Source organism: Gavia stellata, chromosome 1 (genome assembly GCF_030936135.1).
Source record: "Gavia stellata isolate bGavSte3 chromosome 1, bGavSte3.hap2, whole genome shotgun sequence".
Classification (NCBI taxonomy): domain Eukaryota; kingdom Metazoa; phylum Chordata; class Aves; order Gaviiformes; family Gaviidae; genus Gavia; species Gavia stellata.
The window spans coordinates 98,160,883-98,186,634 of NC_082594.1; the positions used below are offsets into that span (position 1 = coordinate 98,160,883).

The 25,752-nt window shown below is 40.3% G+C and overlaps 1 protein-coding gene across 5 annotated transcripts in view; it reads right to left on the minus strand.

Moving 5' to 3' along the window:
- Positions 1-5,707: 5,707 nt before the first annotated feature.
- ABCG1 (ATP binding cassette subfamily G member 1) overlaps positions 5,708-25,752 on the minus strand; it is a 54,992-nt gene continuing 34,947 nt past the window's right edge. For 2 of the 5 annotated variants that reach the window (XM_059817460.1, XM_059817452.1), the window contains 13 exons: positions 22,969-23,086; positions 22,074-22,206; positions 20,600-20,650; positions 16,663-16,808; positions 15,843-15,966; positions 14,115-14,229; positions 13,289-13,437; positions 13,004-13,105; positions 10,380-10,548; positions 9,522-9,622; positions 8,889-9,047; positions 7,366-7,484; positions 5,708-5,962 (listed from right to left, as the gene is read on the minus strand). In XM_059817460.1, the coding sequence (XP_059673443.1) occupies positions 5,734-5,962; positions 7,366-7,484; positions 8,889-9,047; positions 9,522-9,622; positions 10,380-10,548; positions 13,004-13,105; positions 13,289-13,437; positions 14,115-14,229; positions 15,843-15,966; positions 16,663-16,808; positions 20,600-20,650; positions 22,074-22,206; positions 22,969-23,086 (1,715 nt within the window). In that variant the 3' untranslated portion in view covers positions 5,708-5,733. Of the gene's footprint in view, positions 5,963-7,365; positions 7,485-8,888; positions 9,048-9,521; positions 9,623-10,379; positions 10,549-13,003; positions 13,131-13,258; positions 13,438-14,114; positions 14,230-15,842; positions 15,967-16,662; positions 16,809-20,599; positions 20,651-22,073; positions 22,207-22,968; positions 23,087-25,752 lie in introns of all 5 variants that reach the window. The other 3 variants (XM_059817443.1, XM_059817477.1, XM_059817468.1) reach the window with 3 other exon arrangements.

Here is a 25,752-nt window from a genome sequence, read left to right on the forward strand (position 1 = left end):
CAATTTACCCACTTCAGGGCTGTTACAAAAACTGGAACCACACTGGCAAAATGAGGATCCAGTCCTGCTCCAGCCGACATTGCCCAGAATCCCCATGGGAACAGGCATGACTTCAAATGTGGCAACTGCTATAATAAAACTCACCGTATGGGCCAGAATTCAAGTCACTAGGAAAAATACCTACCTCAGGGAACTATGGAAGTACCTTGGGTCCGTTTGTCTTGGAGATGGCCATTTCTTTCATTACAGAGAAAAGCAGATGATTAACTTAGGCTGGGCCTCTTGTTTTTAGACAGCTATGGTTCTGCGAGAGAAACCATCTCCAAAAACACTATCCAGTTGATGAAAAAGAATTGAATTTCATTGGCCAAATCATAGTATCCATAGCTAAAAGCAGCATGTATGTAATTTCCTCTTACTCTACACCTGGATCCTAACAAGTAGGCCAATGCTGCGGCTGGCCACCTGCACCCCGAGCTCTACCCATGCATTCAGAAGGAAGCTCTGCCTCGCTGCTACTCCTGCAGCCGATGTCCTATTCAACTGTGTTCACACTAACTCACACAGCTTGAACCAAAACAAACACAGGCCAAGAGAACTGTTCTGTTTGCAAAAGCATTCCAGCTTGTGCTTACATCCCACTCAAACCAAGACAGCTGATGCACTTCAAAATCCTCTGTGAATGAGGATACACTACAGTAGAGCCAGTGCCAGACTGGGACAGAAAATGCTGTGCTCAACCCCCGCGAAGAAGACTCCAAGCTAGTTTCTGCTGCACTAAGATCAAGGAGCATCAGAGCAGATCCCACAGGTATCAAACACTCCCCACAGAACTAACTTGACCCCAGTGAAGGAGCTGATAACCAGCCCCGCAGTGCTGGGGGGGCTCTCCTGCATTATGCAGGACAAACACACATGACCCTCTCTCCCACACAGCCACCAAATGAGACTGGACCTGGAGTTCAGTGAGCAAAGGCAACGTGGAAGAAGGTGCATCAGGCTGCAGAAAGAGGTACGTGTGACATCTGCAACCTCCTTTTCTGAGGAGGTCTGTTTGGAAACATCATCATTGCACCTCAAGTTTCTCCCTCTGCTCTTTGCTATCGTTCCTGAATCTGGTCATCACAAAGCAGAAGACAAAAGAATAAAATCATATTCAAATAAAAGTTAACACTGAAAAATAATTAATTAAGATCCCTTCCTGCTTAGTTTGGAAACTAAAAATAAATGCTGACATTGTTCAAATGTAAAGTAGTCCTGGATTGGCATTTCTAGTACAGAAAGAAAGAAAATAGAAAGTTCATTTTTCCTTACCAAAACTATGCAGATAACAAAAGCAATTATGCAAAGCAACAGTAAATACACAGAAAAATACACACTCATCTGCATGCTTGATTTTCATTCTCCTCTTCCCCTCAAAAGAAGTATTTTCTGATGCAAAAAGATTAATTCACTATCACTGTAAAGCTGTAATCTCCTAAACACTAATCCAAAAAAAAAAATGTTTTTTTCAGTATAGTCTCCGAGTCTGTTCAGACAGCCAACATCTCAGTCTTCCTGTGCGATACAGCCCTCACCCTGCAAAGCACTTAAGCCTGGACTTTATTTTAAAGACATTAGTTGCTCCTTTGATTCACATGAGACAATGCAGATGTGAGAAGTTATTAAGATACTTAAGCACTGAGTTCAAACAGGACTTCAAAGGATCCCATTAGAGTGGAAAACATCCATCTAGTGTTGACTAAATAGGACAGATAGGACCTCCTCTGGTCTGAGGATCACCAGGGTGGTACAGGTCAGTATGTACCACACTCTTTCTAGAAACAGATGTTTAATGAAACATTCATTTCTGTTGACAACATAGACTTTGACACAAAAGAGTAGATCAAAATGCCAGTCATCGGATACATCCAGTACTTGGACTCAAGTGTTCATTATCTCCCACTTACATAACCAGCTCTCCCTATTATGTGTATATATATTCCTCTCCTTTAATGGAAGAAAGATATCTTGGGCTCCAAATATTAAGGAGGGGACAGGGTTTCAGCACCAGATATTCTTCTGTTACTCCCTTTGATCCACAAAGATGAGTTTTCTCAATTTCCTATGTGAGCAGAACCTGCTTTCCAGATCTTTTATTTAATTGTAAATAATAATGTTTTAAGTTCTTTTTAAAAATTTTCACGGTTTTTCAGATTATATGCAAGTTTCCGCAAAGAAAAACAACAAAAAAACATTTGAAGCACAGGAAGTCTAACTGATGTAACATGCATAAAACAAGTCCAGATAAAACAAGACGGCCAACAGAACACTAAAGTCTTCCTGCAATCCCAACAGAAATCATACACTCAGTCTTCAAGGGACCTTTAAAAAACCTTTAGCCTCTTACGCAGCTTTTAGCCAGATTGTGACTGGTTTGAATGATAATAATGGCATTGATTTCAACCAGTTTACGGCTATTTATATATGGCTATATAAATTGAGGATTTGAAGTTTTTAAAATTTTGCTGGCCTCATTATTGTTCTGCATGAAGCCTCCAGAGCTTCACAATGTGCTTGCTTAACACTACAGCACATGCATGCTCAGTCCATTAACCTGGAAATGTGTTTTATAACAGCCTGTTAGAATTTATTTCCACATAAATAGAAAAAAGCCAAGTTGAGACTATGTTAAAAATCTTTGCAGGATATGAAAACATAATTGGGATGGACTTTAAATACTTCTGTCGCACAGTAGTGGCAAAAGAGGTATCATTAGTTAATTTTAGAGCTAAGGAGGGAAAGAATGATTATCTCATCTATGTGTAGCACTGAGTTTCAACAGAATTAATTTATTTCTTTACTGGGATACTACAGTCTCAAAGTGTTCCTCAGAATAGTAACTTTCAGCTAAATGCTGCCAGCAGATGGCAGGGAAAAAACATATCCAACAAAAAAAGGAGTGACAGAAAATATTCCAGAGCATGCATTTTCTTAGGAACACCTGCGGAGGACCAGACTTTTGGCTACCATAATACAATAGAAAGTTACAGTACAGGAGGACATGTTGCAGACTAAAGAGGTAAAATAATAAAGTCTACAAACAGAGGAAGAGGCACAGATAAGACAGTATTCAAGGAATTCATACTGCTAAATTGGTCTAGATGGGAGAAGACAGCATTGTCATCGAGTAAGTTAACAATGTTGAAATGTCAGCAAAGTTGCTTCATTTGGTAAACTGCAAGTGATTTTCAATGTGGTATTTGGTAAATAGTGTTGGTAAACACAAAACATGAACGCTGAAGGTATTTAATGCCATGGATGTCACACCACTGTTTCATACTCAGCTAGCCTACACTGGACCAGCAGTGTGCAACAGAAGAGTAATTTGGCAAAGGTAGTATTTTGCCTGCTTGGAAACAGCATCTGAACCGCCTGTAATATTCAGAAATATTTTGAGAGACTTGAAATAATCAAGGCATGTTGTGCCAAGGGATTTCAGCTTGTGACTTATTTAAAAACTGTTCACAGGTATGAGTATTATTTAGAATAGCCAAAATTCTTAATTTCTCATATCTGACAGCCATATAGGTCCATACATGCTTGTGATTACGCCTGGAGAAGCTGCAGAGCTATATAAAAGCTCTACTGGCTCCAGGACATTTTGTGAAAAAACAGCAACAAAACTATGCAAAGAGGTTGTGTAAGGATTTTTTTTTTTTTTAATTCTACAGTAAAGATTGACCTTGCTTTCACAGGTCAATCTTATTTTCAGGGAAAGTTCAGCTAACCTTCCTAAAACACATGACTTGATTTAAAGTCTTCCAGAACACAGTCTTAATTCAAGCATCCTGAGTTTAACAGATACACGCGGGCTGTGTCTGTATTGGTAAATTAAACAAAGCCTGGGCATGGGACAGGAAAAACGGGAAACAATTGTCTTCAGTGCTAAATGGCAATGCTGCAGCCCAGCACAGCCAGAGCTTTTCCAGACAATGTCTGGGCTCTGTTTAGAAGTTAGTACAGCACAGGGACCATTCCTATTAGCCCCAGTTGTCTGAGGACTAACAGAGCTGGCCCTGGCACTATTTAGTTTACTAGTATAGACGTAGCCATGGAGTTCTTGAAAACAGTCTGTGAATTGTGACTGCTGGTGACCAGCAGATGCACAAGGTCTCTCTTCATCTGCTATACTGTCATGAGCTGCTGAACTCCTGAATGGTTTGCTGACATCCTATCTACAAGACTTCAGCATCCTGATAGGAGCAGTGCATTTACAGAATTTGTAGGTCTGACTCGGACGTCTGTGACACTAAGGTAAACGCACAGTACTGGCAGAAGGTAGTGGAATTTGCACAGAAGTTCACCAAGGTGTCCAACATGAGTATGAGCCCCATAATTTCATTTTGGGTTGAAAATCCAAACCCATGAATATCAGTGACAAAATTCACATCAACTTGGAACCAGAATTCCCCCTGCCAAGTTTACAAAGATGAGATATGCAAAACAAATGCATGCTTCTTTTAACGGTTTCATTGGTGTTTAGATCAATTAGCTATTAATTCCTATGTCGCGCATGTAGACATCGCTATGAGAACAAAACTGCTTGGCATAATTAGACCTGCAGTATTACAGGTCATTTGTATATTTTCAGCAGAGTCCTACAAGTAGTGTGTTGCAGATACAATGATCATTGCCATACGAGGCAGTCGCAAGTGTTTTAACACAATACCCCAAGCTTTGAGCTGTGGATAGCTCTTGCACTCCATCGGGCTTTAACAATCGCTCAGGTTTTAAGGATAGATTCTGCTGTCACAATTTAAAAAAAAAATGAGCCTCAGAGTGCTTTGACTTTTTCATTCGCAGGAGGTAGATCAAACAGATAATGAGCAGAGCTAGTATTTTAAATACCACAAATATCGAGGATTTAAAAGACACTGCAAAAAACCATTTTTTTCAATCATTCAGCAACAGCTTGAACATGTCTAACTGCCTCTGCTATCTGTTGTTGCTTCCAGATATGGACCACAGGTTGAGTGCAGATTCAGAATCTGCCTTTTCCTCCTATCATTACAATTTTCAGGTATGAGACCAGCTCGACAAGTAAAGCACCAGAATTCTAAATTTAGACAGAAACAAAAATAATGACTTGAATCACTGTAGGTTTGTCTTAAAAAAGTATCCATATTAAAAAGATCTCTTTACGTTATTAATTAATACATTTACAGACTTTTGGCCAGAAAGGGTAATTCTGTGGAAAAGAGTTGCAAAATAACACATAGAAAACTGCAAAGATGAAACTCTGAATTTAAAAAGATGAGAGAATCCTATTTTCTTTGCGTTCCCCATTTTGCATCTCATTACCTTGTCACCTATAGATGACATTATACTATTCTGGCCAGCAGGACTAGTAATACCTTATCACGAAATTGTTTTTCATAAGTAAAGTTCCTGCAGCCAGGTATTTTTATTACAGTTACATTGCCTCAGTATTGATATTCTCTGGTGTAAAATTCCCTTCTATTTCTTCTTCCTAGTTAAAACTAGAAAGTGTAATGAAAACATGACCCAACCCAACTGGACTGATTGGTTTAACACTATATGTCCACTATCCCACTGTGGTTCTCTATGGGCTAAGTCGTAACAGCATCTAGCTGGGCACCGGAGACTGGCCTGCCGCAGTGAGACAATGTCAAGTGCCCTCTATTGCATGTCTAAAGATCTTCCTACTGCATTGTTTTAGCTGTTTTTCCTTTACCTCTCTGCTCGGATTTTGTATCTGAGAACAAAATAGGCAATTAGGCGCAGAGAGAAGAAGAAAATTCCAAGAACAATGAAGTCCAGGTAAAGTTTGGCATTTTCTACATCCAGTTCTCTCAGAATGGCCTCTGATTTTTGAAAATGGCAAGTGTCATCTTTGTCACAATGCAGATCCTCTCGATCCAGTCCATAGATGGAGAGAATAACTCCTTCGAACCCGTATCTGGAAAGAAGAAGGATGGATTACAAGGAAAAGTCCTGATGATCTGTTTAGAAGTACTCCACCAACAATACAATCCCTATGAGAGCTCGGCTGGAAACACTGAGGGGTTCAATATCATTCTGATACATGTGTCTCGGGGCAAGTTCTATCCCTGTTACAAACAAGCAAATGACATGTCACTGGCATTTTACATAAGACTGAACAAAGACAGAAGTTTTGCCTGTAACTGCTTCCAGTTAATGTATAGTGCAATTTCTCCAAAGAAAAATGTTAAAATACAAAGCAGACTAATTTCGTACTCAGAAATTCCCCTTTTAAAAGTGACATCATTAATTCCATTTTTTGACACTAAGCAATGGGGATACAATTACGATTTGAAGTTAGAAATATATTAAAATTGGCATAAATCTAGACCATCTCTTCTACTTCCTTCCATGTGCTACAGTTTCACTGACAATGCACAGTTCCCAAGTCTCCCCTGGCACTGGGTACACTTAGGATTTGACTTTGCGAGTAGATACACCATCATGGATCCCATGCGTACAATAGCGGCCTCTGCTTCAGGAAACCCCACACAGGCTAGACAATGGCTTAAGGCCTCATCTTGAATTCTAGCTACTAATTCAGGGGGTGTGGTCTCTTAATCTTTGATAGGTGTCTGTTAACACCTCACTTGCCAAATGAGAGGATATTTTAGCTCAGGTTTTCTCAGTAATAGTAGTGCAGTTTGGGCAGGGTGGGGAAAAGGGGGATGGGAAAATTCACCTCACCTAATTTCAGCTATAAACATTTAAGTGTCTAGTCTAAACTATCCCACCGTGCTAGTCTCCAGAGGTTTCCTGATGGCAATCATCCCATCTTAAGATAGCTGTCTCAGACAGCGAGAGTGACAGGCATAGATAGGATATAAGGTGCCTATGGTTCTTAAAACACTAGTTTAGATTAGAGATGACACAAATCCCATGCTTCTTGTGGCAATGCTACTGCAAAACTTAAAAACAGGTCTTTATCCAACAAGTCTACCTAGGATACAGCAGTGATTTATACAATATTTTCTTCCAAAATGGGGCACTGGCATCAATTTCTCAGTTGGGTATACTACCCCTATTATTTCAGAAATCCAACTGCAAAATCCAGGAAGACCTGCATGCTGTGCAATCCCACTGAATTCAAGGCAACTGACGTGGACTTGTGGCCGATAATCTGTACTGAATGTTCCTATTTATTTCACATCATATACAATATAAAATGCAGTAAGATAATGTGGTATACATCATACATTTAGACTCTAAAAGAATGTGCTGTGACATAGTCTCTTTGGCACCCAAAATAACCAACCAAACAAGCAAAGGCAAATGAACAGCATTTCCAGATAGGAGATTAATGGCCTCCCTAGGCAGTACCTGACATAGGAAATGTAGGACATCCACTGGAGGTATGTTGGGATGGTATCAAAGCTGACAAAAAACCCGGAGAACAGAAGCACCGGGATGGCAGTAACTGGACCCACAAAAGTGGCCACCTGTGAAGAGAAGGAATAGACAGTCTCTTGTCAGACAACCAGGGAAAAAAATAAAAATGAACTTGCTCTTTTATCTGATGTCCTGACGTCCAGTGAGGAAAACAGCCTTCAAAAGAGCAGACTTTCCTTATGGCAAATCCTCTGTTCTGTGCCAAACACAAATAGACAGTGCAAACTTAGTCTTTAGGCAGTGGAGAGCGATACCATTCAAGTCCTTCTTATAATGCTACTCCCCAAAATTATCACAGTTCCAAATACTAGGAAATTACTGATTTTTTTTGGATGAGATTTCTTGTAAAGGCGAGGTTAGATGCTGTTAGTGGAGGAAAACGCATCGCTCTCCTCTTCCTAAACGCTTCTACTAGTTGACAATGCTGCTGTGCTGGGATCTGTCCTTTGAAGGACTTGAACCCACCATGAAGTTTACAGAGCAAGATGGGCACTGTGATTCCCTTGATTCTCTGAGTATGAGACTCCTCTTTCTAAATATTACCCTTCCACACTCACTCCCCACTGAGGACACACAGACCTCCCTCCTCATTAACCCCTCATGAACAGTAGCTTCAGCTGGTCTTAAAACTTTGTGAAGAGGGTAAGAAACATCTCCAACTGGGTGGCTTTGGTGGGGAAGACAGATCTTGACCCAACTCTAGCCTGTCCTCTCTATATCCCCTCCAGGGCAAAGGGCCATATAGGTATCTCTGGGGAGAGCAGAAGCACAGGGATCACATAACAGGGCTATGCTGGTCTCCACAGGGTGGCACAGAGAGGGAATCAAGTCTTTTACTGCAGAAATCTTGATAGCATCAATGCATATTAATGTCAATATCATCTGTTGTCTCAGGCACCAGGAAACAGTTCTGCTATGGAATGGTCACCTCAGAACATCTGCCAGGAAGCAGAATGGAGTTATATGGCCAGCTTCCAGTGTGACAGTCATGCCAACAGCTGCTTCTCTCCCTCCCTCTGCAGAAGTTCAGTTTCTGGGCAAGCCTTTTCCTACCTTGACTCCTGCAACCTTTCTGTATGTGTATGGAAGAACCCTCTCATGAGCTACTGATCCTCACGGCCTACCTCCACTTTGTAGATGCATAGAAATGCATCAGTCCTGCAGTTTCTAGGACCTGCTCAGCCTGGGATGAATACCAAGTGACAACCCACTCAAGCAGGGGCAGGTACAGCCCCATTCAGATGGGAAAGGAACTTCACAGCCTCACATCCACTGCGTGTATATGTTGTTTAAGTTGATGCTAGTGGGAAGCATCAAGTAGCTATATCAGACCAAGACAACTTTTTGCCTGTCATTTCTCAACAAATGTCTTGGGGACACAGCAGCAGTCACAGTAAGCAGCCAGTGTTCAGAGACAGCAGGGTTCCTGTGAGATCACAAAACACTATCAGTACCTGGAGGGATGTAGAGGCTGCACCTATGAGAAGACCCAGTGACTGAGCCACCAGGGATGTCATGGTTCCCAAGGCTGCGAAGAGGACAAATCGGAGTGCATCAGAGGGCTGTGAAGTCATCCAGTACACGATGCTGCAGTAAGCCACAGGAAACATGATCTGCAAGGAGATGTACTTGGAGTTAGTCCATTAAAGCCAAACATTCACTGTTACGCTGAATAAGATAAAAACATGGGGAGTTCTAGTTAATCCACACCTCTCAGCCTTTCCATTACATGACAGGCATGGCCGAAGAGAATAAACACATCTGCCACAGACAGTGGTATTTATCTTGCTACTTGGGCATTAGAAAACAGATCCCACTCACTTACAGCTCTTTTCACCTCCCCTTCTGCAAAAAACGTGAAGATGGTTATCTGTTTATTAAACAAATATTGGGTCAGGTCTTGGCTTTTGTGAAGTCCTGCTGTTTACTCTTAGGGTGCTTCCGATTTGGACCTGAAGCTTCAGCACACACATACGGACAGTTTCTCCACTATCCAGATGGATAAAATACCAGTACTAATCTTCTTGGCAAGTGGACTTGCCATGAAGTTAAATGGTTCTTGTTTTATTGAAGAGTAGAGCATATACCTGAAAAGGAACATCAGCCATGGTTTTGGCGAGATAGTAGGCTTTCAGGCTGTACCAGTAGTTCAGATGCTCTCTAAGAAATACTCCCATCTCAAGAGGAACTAAAGAGAACACAAATTAGTAAGTTAGGTTGTCAGTGTGCAATATTGTTGCACATAGTAGCATGGTTTATCCACATCTAATCCTGCACTGCTGCAGTCCCATAGTGGGACTGGAACTCCAAGGCCTTTGACAGACCAGCAATAATCTCAATGATTTGTAATGAACTGTAAGAGGTCAGCCCTGAGAGCTGCTCACTGTTTAGACTACGTACCAGTCTACTCAGATGATCTGAACTTCCCTTAAAGAGGCTTTTTGAATTAAAAGTGGTGTCAAAACTTAGAGAACCTGGTTATTCCTTTTGGTCCAACAGGGAATCTAAAGTAACAGCGCTCCCAGAGGAAGTATGAAACAGTCCATGCTGCAGGAGTTTGCTTCTGACACATCAATACGCTGATCTTACGTAGCAGTCATGACTTAGAAGTCCTAGAGAAACTATTACATCATCCCTAAGACCAACGACAAGCTCATGACACGGCTGAGATGCACTGGTACAAGGGGAAATTCCAGGCCAGGACTGTAACAGTGAACTGTCCGGGTTGAGAAACACTGGCAAAACTGGGACGAGAGAGGTGCCCCTGGACAACCTATCTCTGTTTGCCTCTACAGTTTAGTGAGTGCAAGATTTATCCCCATACCTGTCTCAGATGTAGAAGCACAAGTCAAACGTTACCTTCTACGAAACAGATATATTAGAATACCCTCCCAGCTTACTGCAATCTCCTTGTCCACTGATGTAACAGTATGACTGGTACTCACATGTAAGAACAGTTGGCATGAGCGCAGCAAACATAAGAAACAACATGGAAAAAAAGAGGAAGCCGGAGTTGCTGAGGACTTTCTTAGCTTCATTGCCAATGCCTAAGTACAGCAAGCCGATGAGCAGTCCAATGCCAATGTGTGAGGTGATACGCAAGTGTGTCAGGACCTACAAGCAAGGAAAGAGTAGTATTTCTGATCAGAAAGTCTGAGCTCAAAAACAATATGGCAATATGACTGAAATCAGATATACAGATTGCAAAAAAAGAGTGCTTATGTCCAGAAGAACTTACATAGAAATGTTCATTTCCTACTGGCAAACTGGGCTTCAGCTAAGAAAAACTTACTGTAATGAGCTTCCCAGTGTCAATCAGACACACAGCTATTACAGTATAGAAAATTTCTTCCTGTAAACACAGGTAGAAACTGCAAATGCTGCAACCTGAAATCTTACTGTCTGACAATGTCATGAAGGCGTTGGTCCTTATTCAGCCAGAGAAGGAGACTTTCTCTCTGACTAGAAGATAAACTTCCCATAACAGAAGAAAGGCAGAAAAGGTATTTCAGGCTTGTATAGACCAAACTAACCTAATCAGGCATAAATTAGCCTCCTGTGCTTTCTCTGCAATACAGTATTCCTAGAAGAGGTATGGAAGAACAGAAGAAGTAATAAAATTTGCAACAACTGCAAGCCTTTACAGTTGAGCAGGAATAAAAATCTTAAAAACAACATTGTTCTTCAATTTATGCATCAGAAAGTAAGTTACATTTTCTCCTTGGTGGAGGCAAGGAGAAGACCATATGATCTATGATTAGTGCTCGCACACCTCTGAGATATGCTCTCCAAGCGTACCAAAGACATTCTGATCAGCTAGTTGAGCAACATGGAGAATGTGAAGTTGTATGTACACTTTGGATTACAAGAGCTCTCCCGCATGAACATGTCAATTTATTTTTGACCAAATATTTGGTACTAGACCAGATGTGCAAACTATTCCAGATTGCAAGAAGGCAAAATTCAACAACTTAAGTAATCCTTGAATGACAAATGCACTATAATGTAAAACAGCAAGGGAGAAGAACAAGTTATGGCAAAGAAATGTGCTGGCAAAGCAACAAAAGGGCATACTATATATGGTCTGGAAATAAGAAGATGCTTCCTAACCACTAGAATTGCATACTTCTGCCATATCTTCCCAACCAGAGCAGTGGGGAAAATAGCTGATTGCTTTTGCTATGGCATTCAATACAGCGTTTCCATTTCTGAAAGGGACGGAACACTGTGGTTATCTGACAGCAGAGGCCTTGACACAATGGTCCAGCAGGTTTCTTCCAGGCCTGTAGTTCTGTGTGGACATGTCTACACTGCAAACGGTAGTGTCCTAAAGAGTATACCTGCCTGGGTGCAGGGCAAAAGCACTGTAGCTGCAGCATCTGGAGCTCAGTGAAGCTCAGCTTACCCTGCCACAAGGGTAACTTACTCATGCTGAGCTCCACATGGCTCAACGACTTTTGGTTTCTAAACTACCTCATCTGAATCCACCATGTGCCCACCAGTATAGACATATTGTCTGGTTTTCCCATTTTCTAAGAACAGGTATGCCAAATTAATACATATTAATGTATATATTGTCTTTCCTCCCCTCATGTAAAGCACTGAAAACCTCCCAATATGCAGAAAAAGCAGCAGACAAACCCTCTTCAGATTTATCAAATTGCAAATTTGCCACAGAGAAAAGCACTTGGCCAACCAGTACCAATTATACTGTACACAGGTGAATCCCTTGGACAGGTGTGCATGTAAGGTCTAGTTGAGGAAGCTCATCTCCTTAACTCACGTGTGTTAATGAAGGGACAGTCCTACCTAGACAACATTTCAAAGCATCAGTCAGACAATGTAACTAGTCCTATCTCTTAAATTCACAAAAAACTCAGCTACTAAGAGATAAGAAAAAATTTCTTGAGCAAAAAAAAAAAGTCCCATTGCATTTTGTTAATGCAAACTAGGCATGCAAAACATTTAATGAACATACATGAAAACTGCAGGGCTTGGGACTTTGAAGGGGGTTGTTTATTTTTAAGAAAAAAGATCAAAGTATGGCTTTCTTCCTTGGGAATGAAGCGTTTCGTTATGATACTTACTTCATCTTGGTATTAAATGTCTGAAAACAGAAATGTTCCCTTTTCAGAGAAGCAAAATTTTTATTAGCCAATTTTCTGTCTCAAAAATAAAGACTTTAAGTATTAACCTTACATCACACTGAAATTATTATCTCTGCCACCCTGAATTTTCTGGAAAAACTAATTTTGTGACACACCAGTACAACTTCTCACTCACTTTTCAGTAGGATAAATAACTGTATAAGGGACCTGCCAGCACAGAGGGGATTGAAGCTTTAGGCTTTTAGGTCAGATGCTTCTGAGCTCCTCTGAAGAAAACTGTTGTTCACAATGAAGACAGTACACTTAATAGCAAGACTGAAAGATCAGTCTCTTTCCTTTGAAATTCTGTGATGATCTTCATGCATTGGCTGTTGGACAGGACCTTTAAGGCGTATTACACTACCTCACAACGAAATGAATAGACCTTTTGGCTACAAAAGTTATTATAAAGACGGTCTTACCGAATCCCTCATGATGGTGAGAAAAGTTCTTTTGAAGAGGATACAGAACTGGGTTAGGCAGCTGGCAGAGAAGCTGTGGCAGCCTTCTGTGGAGGAGGAATCCTGCGGAAACACATAAAAGAATAAACTTCTTTCTTTGCAGTATCTTGCTTAGTTTTCATTCACAAAACCCCACTCTCATCAGCTGAATGTGCCCAGAAACCTCCTCCATTGACCAAGGGTTTAAATTCTCTTCCTCCCCCTCCAGTCTCAAACCATGTCCATTAGTTGTGATATACAAAATACCTCTTCAGAAGGCCGGTGCCAGAGGAAGGGATTCAACTCATTCTCACCACCAACATCTCTTTTGTAGTCTGTGTCACATAACCTCTCCCGTACTGCCCTTACCAGCCGGCTGTTCTGGTCTCCATATTCACCAGATGCTACTTCCATAACTACAAAAAACAGAAGGTAAGTTACTGGTTTACACTACTGACTAGTTGCAAGCCTTATTATTACTACACCCCCTTGATTCTGTAGCATTGAAAGAAACAGGAGCTTTGTCTAGAACAGGCTCTAAAATGCCACATGCAAATTCATATGTTTACACACATAATAATTTAAATGTATCTTTCTATAAATCTTCAGAGAGTTCTCTTCATCCTGGAAGTTAAATGAACCATTTTAGAGGAAAGGCAGTGCATATGGGATAGTGTCGGTAATAAAAAATGACAAAGTCTATTTTTGCGGTCCTTACTGCTTCTTTGGAATTAAGAAATAACAATGAAGAAATCCTCAATGCTATTAGCTGTACAATACCACAGTGGTATTGTTCAAGATAAAAAACCAGAATATTGGAGCCACTTTGAAAAGCCACTAAGGTTAATTACTATGAAACACTAAAGGGTATGTTTTATCTTTCATTTCCTGGACCTCAACTGCCACCAGAGAGAAATACTCACTAAATTTTACCACTAGATGGCATTCAAATTACTTAGAAAAAATCTGAATAATTTTATTTTGAATTTTGGTATATACGTACAAAAGTATAAAACACACCATGGTCCCCATTACCCTGAAGGTGCTAATCAAATACAAAATAAATTAAATAAACTATTCAAATGGTCCTTACCAAAATCTGCTGGATTGTGGTAGGTTGGGCAATTCAAACCCAAATCTCTCAAGTAAGGGACTAGGTTTAATACCTTCCCACGGTAAATGCATTGACCTTGACTTAAAACATAGAGCTGGAAAACAAAGCACAGAAAAGGAAAAAAAAAAAAAAAGAAAAAAGAAAAATGTGAAATAATATCAAAATATTTGAACCTGCTCTCTGTAGGACAGCAATCCATGAACCTAACGACCTTTTCCTGTCACTGTGGAAAGAACACCTTGGGAAGATTTGTCACCACTTGGAACTACTTTTGCATGGAATTACAACTAATGGAAAATGAAATGCTTAAGGTTTGAGTTCTGCAAACACTCCCTCCAGGGCTTGAAGCACATTAACACAGACACAGACTAATTCCAGCCTTAGACACATGCTGAAAATAGAAAAGAAACTGTAGAGCCGAGCCATCTAATTTCCACACGTTACGGATATTTTGGGCTGGAAGACGACGCTGGTGAATGCAGGAATGGAAGGAGAGGTGGAGCAGCACAGCAATGGGAAACAGATTGATTATTCGTGCTTTTAGCCACACTATTGAGTTTAAATAAACCTCCTTGCCAGACTGGCAATCTGCAAGAGATTGTTCACCTATGGTGTAATAGGTTTTCTCTTCGTTCTCACAGGTCTAATTTAAATCTCCTAACAACTGGTGAGGCCGCACCTTGAATTCTGTGTTCAGTTTTGGGCCCCTCACTACAAGAAGGACATTGAGGTGCTGGAGTGTGTCCAGAGAAGGTAACGAAGCTGGTGAGGGGTCTGGAGCACAAGTCTTATGAGGAGCGGCTGAGGGAACTGGGGTTGTTTAGTCTGGAGAAGAGGAGGCTGAGGGGAGACCTTATCACTCTCTACAATTACCTGAAAGGGGGTTGCAGAGAGGTGGGTGTTGGTCTCTTCTCCCAAGTGACTAGCGACAGGACAAGAGGAAATGCCCTCAAGTTGCACCAGGGGAGGTTCAGGCTGGATATTAGGAAAAATTTCTTTACTGAGAGAGTGGTGAGACAGTGGAATAAGCTGCCCAGGGAAGTGGTGGAGTCACCATCACTGGAGGTGTTCAAGGAACGTATGGACGAGGCATTGTGGGACATGGTTTAATGGGCATGGTGGGGTTAGTTGACGGTTGGACTTGATGATCTTACAGGTCTTTTCCAACCTTAATGATTCTGTGATTCTGTGAAAGTGAATTTAAATCTAACCTAAACATGCATGGTCCACATCCTGTTGTTAGGTTGGAGAAAAGATCTCCAACTGACTTCGTTTCAATTACTATTATTTCACATGAATAAATTCTTCTGAATTTACACCTGTGTAGCTAGGATGAGAATGTATACTAACAACATTGCAGATGTTGGCACTAAAGCGCTCTTGCTCTTAAATTACTCTAATTTACTTTACTGACAGCCCTGTGCCCAGGAGCAGTGGTGGGTGAAGGCATGAAAATCACAAGTGAGATAATCATGATTTCACACACGTACCAGGCAGATTCTTTAAAACATTACATGTAAATAATGGAAACAGGCGGAGAAGAAGAAGAAAAAAACATAATCAAAAAGTATATTTTGCTCTTATTTATTTCTTTATTTGATTTGGAACCATAGACTAGAATTATTCATGGTTTTATTTAAAGAGTGTAGCCTTGAACATATAACCTACCTAAACCACACATAAAGAGACAGAGTTTGAGAGTAATACCTGATCAAACAACTCGAACAGTTTAGCACTGGGTTGGTGAATCGTGCAGATGATGGACCTGCCACCCTGGGCTAAAGCCTTCATCAGAGAGACAACCTGAAAACATGATGCACTATCCAAGCCGCTGAATAAAAAAAAAGAAGCTTGTTATCCCCAGGTCCATAGGCACTACTCAAAACTAGCACACATACTTGCTACTTTGGTGTCTCACTATTATCATTTTATAAATTTTCTCTGTAGCAGTTTAATTTTATCATATGCCAACCTTATGCTTGTATTTCTCCATCAGTCTTTTAATTAAGTTGGAAGCATGCCTGAGAATGAAAAACAGAGTATTCTCAAAGCTGCTTTAAAGGACTTCTACATTTTAGGACTACAGATTTAACTGCTCCCAACTTTAATGAATAGATACATATTCATAGCTCTCCCAGCCTCCTCCTAGACTGATCACAGAATTTGATTCTAAATATGTTACATTCATTATTAAAAGTCACACTTTAAAATGCTTATATTCAAGTTATCTTTGGTTGAAAAAGAAAACTCATGCCACAATCTGAAAATATTTTCCTCTCTCTCTTCCTTCCTGTTTCAGTTTGTGTCTCCCTTAAAAATTATTTATAGTCCCATGGTCTGGCAGTTACAGCAGTGACCCAAGGCACTAAGTACCCAAATCAAATTATTTCTTGTGGCCTTATTCAGTACTTACAGGCAACACAAAATGAGCCTTTTCCAAGGACTTTGCGGTGAATAACTTTTCTGCAGCACTGTTCTACTATATAAAGCAATATTTGTGTATCTTTAATTTTTGGCCTTGAAGTACCTGGTTGGTTCATCAAAAAACATGACAGGAGGATTGTTCACCAGCTCCAAAGCAATGGCAAGACGCTTTCTCTGGCCTCCAGAAAGACTCCCAGTCCTCGTATTGGCACATGTCAGCAAACCAAGAGCTGTCAATATTTCCTTTACCTAGAGGAAACACAACAATGCGTCATTTGAATTTGTTAGCACAAAAGAAAAGCCTCTTTACTGATTTTCATGGAGAATGTGAACTAGCTCATGACTTTGTTTCACCATCCATACACCGAAGCTCTTCTCCATCGAATGTAGCATTTACTAGATTCAGTGGGGCTTAACAGGCTACCATTTACTACTTTGACCCAAATTCTACTTGCTTGTCCCACATGACCTGTCTCAGTAAGGAAGCCTTGCCTGTGAAAACGGAGTGGAAATCAGTTCTTCTATAGCACCTTGGATATGGTACCGTTCTCAAAAGAGCTGTGCAGCATGTGAGGAGCTATTACACAGTGAAAGCAAGAAGCTGCTTTCAGTAGAATTTCTAGGCTGTATTTACAAGGAACTGGAGAATTGTATAAAAAAATCAGTGGTTTCCATAGAGCAATGACCTGCTCTTATCTGTTCTTCACAGTCTGCTCTTTAAAGTGTGGCCATTGATTTTAAGTGTTTTCATTCTCCTCAGACCCAATTCAGTTGTCACACATACTCTCAGATGTTTGGGATTTCCTCAAGGCACAGCCTCAGGAAGGGCACAGCTTGTCCCAGGGTCTTTGGAGCCAAAGGAGAACAATCCCAGCCGCTATGAAATCTTCTGTTTCAGTGACTGTAAATCTGGCCTGGTAGCCCTATGTAAGGAAAATAGCTCTTTGGCATCAGTAAAAACATGGACATAAAAATGAGTGAATCCAAGCTATATTGCTCATGCAATTAAAAAATCTACCACTTAAAAGGTAGAACAAAAGCCCAGACGTTTAATACTTCACTGAAGTATAGGAGAAGGAGCCCATCATTTTTTAAAGTAATAGTTGCTTGGATGGAGGGATTTTTCCAGAAAGGGTGGCTAACATAGTAAAAATTGTTTAGACCAACCAGTGCCTGACCCTTCACTTGTCTTGATTTTGATTTCCAGGAGCTAGCTCTCTCAGTGGGAGGGGGTGAAGAAAGAACAAAACTCACTAACCCTTGTTCTCAGAGAGAAAAGCCCAACTACCTCCTTCCCTTTATCTCTAGGAAGGATGCTATGGGACATGGGCAGCACAAGCTAGGTCAGCTAGAAACATAAACTATGGTTCACTGGAGGATTTTTCAGTTGTCCCTGTTTTAAACAAGCATCTGTAATCTTGCTAACACAAGTGCATAAATTCATAAAATTTATCTATGATAAACATTTACCTTACAATCTACAACAGTAAAATGAATGATCTAGTCCAGCACAGGTGAGTAACACTAACTAGAAAATGACTGCCCTTCTAACACGTGTTGAATAAATGCATACAGCACAGGTTTTTCCTCAAAGAGCTGTTTGTAATTACAGTGACAGTGTGAACAAGTGAATTAACTTGCTTGGCCTAACTTACTAAAGTGTAAATGAATTAAGACTTTCAAAGTACAAATAAAATTACCAGCTGTTTATAAACAAATGTATTTTTCCAATAAAAAAATCTGTGTTTAGCTTATTAAAAAAAAAAAGTATTTGAGAGAATCAAAGCAATTTTACGCTACCAAACATGTTGATTCCTGTAAGTTTCCCTCTCTGAAGCTCTTTCTGATTTTCAAGGATTCTCTGAGATTGAAGAAATGCCAAATGTTCCAATTTGGAAATAAATACAGACAAAAGACAGACACAAAAATGGCTGCTCTACCTTTGAAGTTGCCATAGTTTTCACATTTCAGGCAAGAGGTATACTTCTCATCAGGTGGGTCAGAAGCAGTTTCACCTTCTTTATAAACCTCTGCTTAAGAATCACACGCCAGCTACTGTCAGAGGCATCTTTTACTAGAATAAAAGATGCCTCTGAAATGATCAAGTCCAACAAGACAAGTTCAGGCCTCCATCAGATAAAAAAAGAAGGAATTAAACCGGCATCTGGGGAAGAGCAGGAAGCCTCTCATGTTGGTGAGACAGCAGACCACAACTTTCTCATGGCCAAGCTCCACTCCCACTACTGTGTCCCTTCATCTTCTTCCTCCTGCACAGCTTGGTTTCAGCTGAGTCCTGCAAGGTGACTTCTTCCAGTCACCTGCATGATTTCCTAATCTGCCCACAGAGGGTGTCCTCAGTGCATAGCTTTGGGAACACAAAGTGCACGAAAATGAAAATCTCACCCCTTTTTCTTTTTATTAAAAAGAACACCAAAAAATCATGGAGTGCCCCGAACTTGAATTTTACAGGAGTAAGTATAGCAAAAACATTGAGAGCTTCCTATACTAATAGCAACTCCCTTTTCATTGGTGGGACAACTGAGTCGTTAAGCCACTACAAGACTTGTCCAGAGTAACATACATGTCCCTAACAAAGGTAGAAGGAGCAGCCAGCTTTCTTGGAAGGTAGATCTCAAATGTTACCCATGGGGCCACGTTATAACATAAGCCCCATTAGCCCTCAGCATAACCCCTACATAACAGAGGCTTCCTCCTCGAGGAGGCAGTGTATGAGAGATCAAACTGTCTCCTTGTTGGTGCTGTCTTATGCTGGATTGAAACATAGTTTAAGGCCAGCCAAAACACTTCCAAACACTTTCTGAGCTACTGTTTCACTTTTCACGACTCTCAACAACCTGAACCACCTCTGCTTTCACCAGTGCTGTGATTTTTTGTTTACATTTAGCTTCAGACATTATCCTCCCTGGGCATATATGGTTTTGAAACACCAAAGTGTTCCTCTCCTAGGCTTCGGCATGCTCTGGTAACTCCACCTGAGCAGAGACAGACACCTGAGCTCTGAGTGTCCTTAGGAATACACAGGCCCAGACATTTTAAGTGCAGAATAAATGTGCAGAAAGGGCACGTTTCCAGCTCTTTAACGTGTAACTGAGGTAACCAAATTCAGCTGACAAAGCCGCCTCATGCACAAGCTAACATGTCAGAAGCCGCTTTGTCAGGTCACACACCTCCAAGGTATTTTATTTAAAAGGACAGCCCTGTGTCAGAACAAATGACGGGGAGGAATTGTGGCAATCAGATGGGTGAGAGAAGCACCATTCCTAGTGCAGATCCATCTGGGTTATAGGTCTCCATAGGCAAAACCACATCAGGACTTCTCTCCCATTCAGGAAAGTCATATGTCAGCTGCAGGCAGAAGCAGGACAGTACAGCAAATGTGCAAGAGTAAATTGTGCAACTCACTCCCAGTGTTTCAGAAAAAATAAGTGCATGTTTTAGCCTGGTTTCCTACTTGTCCAAACCTTCACCCAACACAGCTTCAAAATACATTAGTCTGTATCTTAACTGCAACTGCATTAACTTGTCCAGTGCAACAATACACCCACCAGCACAGCCATAAAGATCAACGCTTTTGAATGTGAGCACAGAAATTTCTGCAGCAGTTACAAGAACTGCTGAGTTTTTCATTAGTCCTTGGAAAAATTAAGGCCTTACACTCACCATTGCCAGATGTGACTAATTTACCTCGCCACACATGAGATGCCTGAGCCCTCAGACATGCATGTAAGAGAATCTAAGGTGCTAAGGTACATTAAAAGGAATCCTACAAAACCTAAGAATTTATTTCAGTAGACCTTTTACAATTATCTACTCAGTCTCATAGGAAAAGCAACTTTCATAGAGACTGTAGTAAACATTCCCTCATAATGATACCTGTCAACTTTGAGGTTATGATTTATTCTATCATTACAAGTCCAATGCAATTCAATGTTAGATAAAAATGTCTGCTTTATAGAGCTCACTTCATGGACCTCTTTGGCATCCCAAAAACTTCTCAGTTTGATGGACAGTATACATACCATTTCTCTCCTGCCTTCATCTTTCTCTTGAAGTTTCAGATGAGCAGATACCTGGAAAGCAATACAATGGAATTTGATTTTGAACTGGTCTGAAGCACAACAACCAGTTACAGTGGATGTCTCAGGCACAATATCCCAATGTGCCAATTCAACAACTTCTTTCAACCCAGTCAGGAAAGTTTAAGTCAAACTATAATGTTCAAATCACAAGCATCACATATGTCTGTGCAGTAGGTAACTGAGTAAAATCTGACCTAAGCAATCACTCAAGTATCTGATAAAAGCATATTTGAAAAAAAGGTCATTCTGAAAATCAAAGAGCTTGGGAGGAAGATGGGAGAGTCATGCTTTTTGCATAGCCACTAACTTCCCAGGCAATGCTAGAATCACAGTTTATTTGTGCTTTATCCATATTGTAAGGATAACCAAACTCTGCCATTCTCCAGGATGTGAACAAATGAGTGCAGAAATAAATAATCTTGTTAAAGATGTCTTCTGCTGTCCTAAGAGGCAGCTCCACAAAACATTATGATTAACCCTTGTTAGAAGCAATTAAACTGTTAAGTAATTATTTTTGTCAGAGCCTTGATTGATCAATTTAGACAGTAAGTATCATCTGGGCCCAATTCTACAAAAGTGGTCCTATGGGATTCTGACTACAATGTTCAAGTAAACAAAAGAGAAGAAAAACTTCCTCACAGAGAAAAGCCTTTGCAGAAAATTAGCCACATAAAAACTACAGTGATTTCTTCTGGCCTTAAAATTTGTGAACTGATGCTGGGATACAGTATGAGCAACCTTAGCCTTATTTCAGTAACATCCTCTGAGAAAAAATGGCTCGTTTCTCAAACTGAGCAACAGGCACTTCTAAACTGATTGGTCAAGCTGGCAATTAGTAAATTTCTTGATGCTATGAAACCCAGTAAGAAGAATTTACGTTGCCTATAAGTCTTGGGATTATTTTGTTCCTGTTGTTTCCCTGTGCAGAACTGGAAGAGATTTATACAATGCCTTTATTAAAGAACAGGCACAAAAGAGTAGAAGTAGCAGAGGGATCATGTTCAAGTCAAAACAGCATTTTGCAGTCAGAACATGGAAGATGGGGAGAAAGAGAGAGACCAGGTTACTCATCCACCACCCTAGAAAACAGATGGTCCCTACAAAGGCTCATTCTGTGCAGAATTTCAGTTCCATTCTCTACGAGGTCTAAGGAGTAGAGCCTTAGATCTTCTTCCAAATCATAACGCTGGTCACAAACTGAAAACAATAGCTCTAAAGAAGCTCAGACAACCCCTAGAAGGTTGAGCCTGAAATGGAATTCAAGGCATCATCAAAGTCCAAGCAATTCCATTGAGTGGGATCAAATAGAGGTAACAGCTCATGGCATTACCAGGAGTAAGAATACATGCACAATACACAGAGATTTTTCCATTTTCTCCTGCCCGAATAAATTAGAGCAAGAAACAAAGCTCACCATCATAGCTTCTTGGACAGTCAGATGAGGAAGGAGCATGTCATCTTGCATGATGTAGCAGGAGACTTTGCGAAAGGAGCGCAGGTCACGAGGCTGTCCATTGATGAGAATTTCTCCTTTCATTCCCGTCTCTCTGAAACAAACCAAGAAAATAACCAAGTGACTCTTGCCTTCACTTGTGCTGCCACAGGCCTCAGTATGTGGAATTCTTAGGTAATTATTGCCCATTATGGAATAAAACTGATACAGTGGATAGAAATTAATTTATTTCATGATTATGCTCTCTTTCACAAGAGGCTTCACGCAGTGTTGCTGAAAATTTTACTCAAAGTTAGTACAACATGTGTGCTGTCTTCTATGAATGTCTGAAAAAATATCAAGCCATTCAAGCAATTTTTTTTAGGTTTCTCTGTCCTGTTCCTTATGCCCTAATGACAACAACACAGAGACACTTTGTATTTGGCCATACAACACGGGATTCAGGAAGATGAACCACTGTCACTTCACACATTACAGTTTGGTCAAGAAGACATCAACATTATGAAAGTGGCAACTAAAAAGGGTCATTTTTTCCAAGTGTTTATAAAATGTGATTTAAAAAATATCACAAACATAAGACACTGAGTCAGATTTGTTACACAGCTAGAAAGGAGAAATTTTTTTGTGTTTTGGACTTTAAATTGCTTCCTATTTTTGGATTGGACTTGTTAACAGATAAATCCTAAGTGACCAGAATAGGACAAACAGAAAAAATATAAGCAATAAGAATCTAATTCAAAATCTGTGAAATACCTGTTTTCTACAAACACTGGGGTAAGATTTCTTCTGCTGTTGTCTCCAAGGAGCCACCAGACTAGGTGATCTTATATTACTTGGGATTTTCACTGTTACTGACCTGTATCCTGCCAGAATGTTCATAAGCGTTGACTTCCCAGCTCCTGAAGGACCCATAATTGCAACAAGTTCTCCACTGCTGAACTTCCCTGAAATTCCTTTCAAAAGGGTCTTATAACCTGAAAGAAAGAAAAGTTCACTGAACCCTTCACAATCACATCTGGGGGGTAATGAAAGTTCATTTCCACTAAACAAAGATGACAAATAGGCATTGGCAGGTATCTACTGAGAGGTTGATGCTAAGATCAGCACATTGCAATAACTATAAAAAGCCAAATTCTGAGTGGGAGGGGCAGCCTCCTCCCGCAACAAAAGTACTATGGTGGGATCACACGATCACACACTCTTGATTTACTCTAGGAAAATTTTCAAACAGGGCTAAGAAGCCTTGATGCCATTTTCTAAGTGTCTTCTCAGAGTATTTTACTAGGATGCTGGTATGTCCGTTAAAATACCTAACACTCCACAGCTAATGTAACTCCACAGCCTTGGAACAGAGTGCCCTCCAATCACTGCACCTTCAATGCCAAAATTCTGCCCTCTCACCAAAACAACTTCTTGGAGAGTAATAGCTATGATCTGGAAGGAAAAGCCCTATGCTTTTGTTCATTCCCCGCTAAAAGAGGTATGACAAGAAACACAGCAAAAGGAGACATACAGTAAAAGACAAACCTGCTTCATTCTCTTACCATAAGGACTCTCTTATAAGAACTCTAAAGGCTTGTCTAGACAGGGAGACTGACCACAATAACTCTGCAAAAATAATTCCTAGGGAAATACTTCTTCCAAATTAAGAACATGCAGTTTTTCTTCTCATTTAGACTAATCCACTTCAGAAGATCATGCCACAATAATTATGTCCTCAGGCAAAGCTGTTCTAGAATAACCACCAACTTCAAATATCTCACCTTATTCCTGAGTAAACTACCTTTCTCAATAAATCTTAATTTAAAGCTCAAACTCCCTGTTACTCTATGTGTAAGCAAACTGGACTCCAATGAGAATTCCAGGCTCAGACTTAGCTGCATCCATGTTGTCCTGCATGATTCCCATTTTAAGGCATAAGGACTGGGTGGGAAGGGTGGAGAGAGCTCTGACCGGCATTTAAACTTTTCAGGATCTCTTTTCCTTTTATTTTTTTGCTTGCTTACTTTATTGTAATTACCAGTGGGTTTAGATAAAACTTTTAATAATTAAAAAATGTTAAGTAAGGTATCAAAACCCAATCTCGTATGTTGAAAATGTTTCTGTAATTAAATTAAAACAAAAACAGAAGGGTGGAAGATCCATTTACATGCAGTGTTGGGATTTGGCAATCCATTTTGCCATACTGCTGCATATACAGACAGCATTTATATTCCACATATAAACTATCCCAGTCCTATGATTATCATTAGCATAGGCTGTAGCTGGAACATTGAAATGCTATAAAAAAATCACGTTGTCTGCACGCTCCTAGAAAATGAATGGTGGATTATCTTCTCCTGATTTCTCTTTCTTCCTAACTTCATGATTTCTTGTTTTCCTTTCATCCCCGCTTACTATTCTCTTTAAATTTTTTTCTTTTCTCTAGTCTCAGTTCACACTCTTTCAATGACACAGAGAGCAAATTTTTGCACCAAAACCATTAATGTCATGCTGCCATGGGGTCTTGCAAATCCACAGCAAATACTCTTCTCTGAGCACTCCCCAGCCCAGAAGGAATGCAGTAGCCACAAAAACTCTCTCTAGAAATATCTGATCCTACCATTTTCATGGCAAATGTCCTAGAAAATGTAACTGACCAAATGTATCAAAATAACAGTTTTCTCAAGTGCCTTTTTTAAAATAGGCCAGTAATTTTTCACTCTAAAATCTTGTTCTGGACCTGAATGAAACAACTTGTTTGGAAGCTACGCGGTATCGTGGGTACAAAAAAAGCAGTGTATTTGCATTGCCTGTTTATGGCACAAGTCCAAAGAACCAAATCAAAGATAATCTACCAAAAGGAACGGCTATTTTCAGAGAAAGAATTCCATGGCATCCCAACAAGGTCAACAAACTTGTCCCTCATGCCAACATCACCATCCAAATCAGCGTTTGAAGGAAAAGTGCAAGGAATAGATCAAACCTTTCAAACATGACAATATTTACTAAAGGGGACCTGTAAAGACAAAGTCCTTCATGCTATCCCTTAAGTGTAATGAGAACCGGTTACGTCCCAAGCCTATGAAATTTGTAAGGGCCTCAAACATTAGACTTTACCACCAATTATTTGCATTACGCACACACCTACCACACACACAATTTATATGCAGCTGGGAACTCTTTCTCATGCTGGTCAAAGTCTGGCCATATTGGCCTGTCATTAACTTCCATTGGGATAGGACTTCTTTCATCAGGTCCCACATGCAGTGCATGGGGTAAAGTACTCATTGGTGTCTGTCTCTATTCCCTGTCTGCCCCACAAAGCAGTTCAACATGACAGAACGTTACATGGCAACTCCATTACAACAATTTCTATCATATGGGCTTGTTCTGACCCAGATTTCCAGGGTAAAGGGTTCTTGTTGGAGTTTCATAATAGCCAGCTCATCATGACTTTCAAGATCCGGACAGTAAATATTGCACAAACTTATAAAGAATGTGTACTACCATGAATACTGAGGGAGGTACAACTTAAAATACACACTCATCATCAGAAAACATGTATCTACATACATACCATTACCTAAACCTGAAGCCTTTCCTCTCAGTACATATGACTGTGAGATTGAACATTACATACATTAAAGTCACTTTTCCA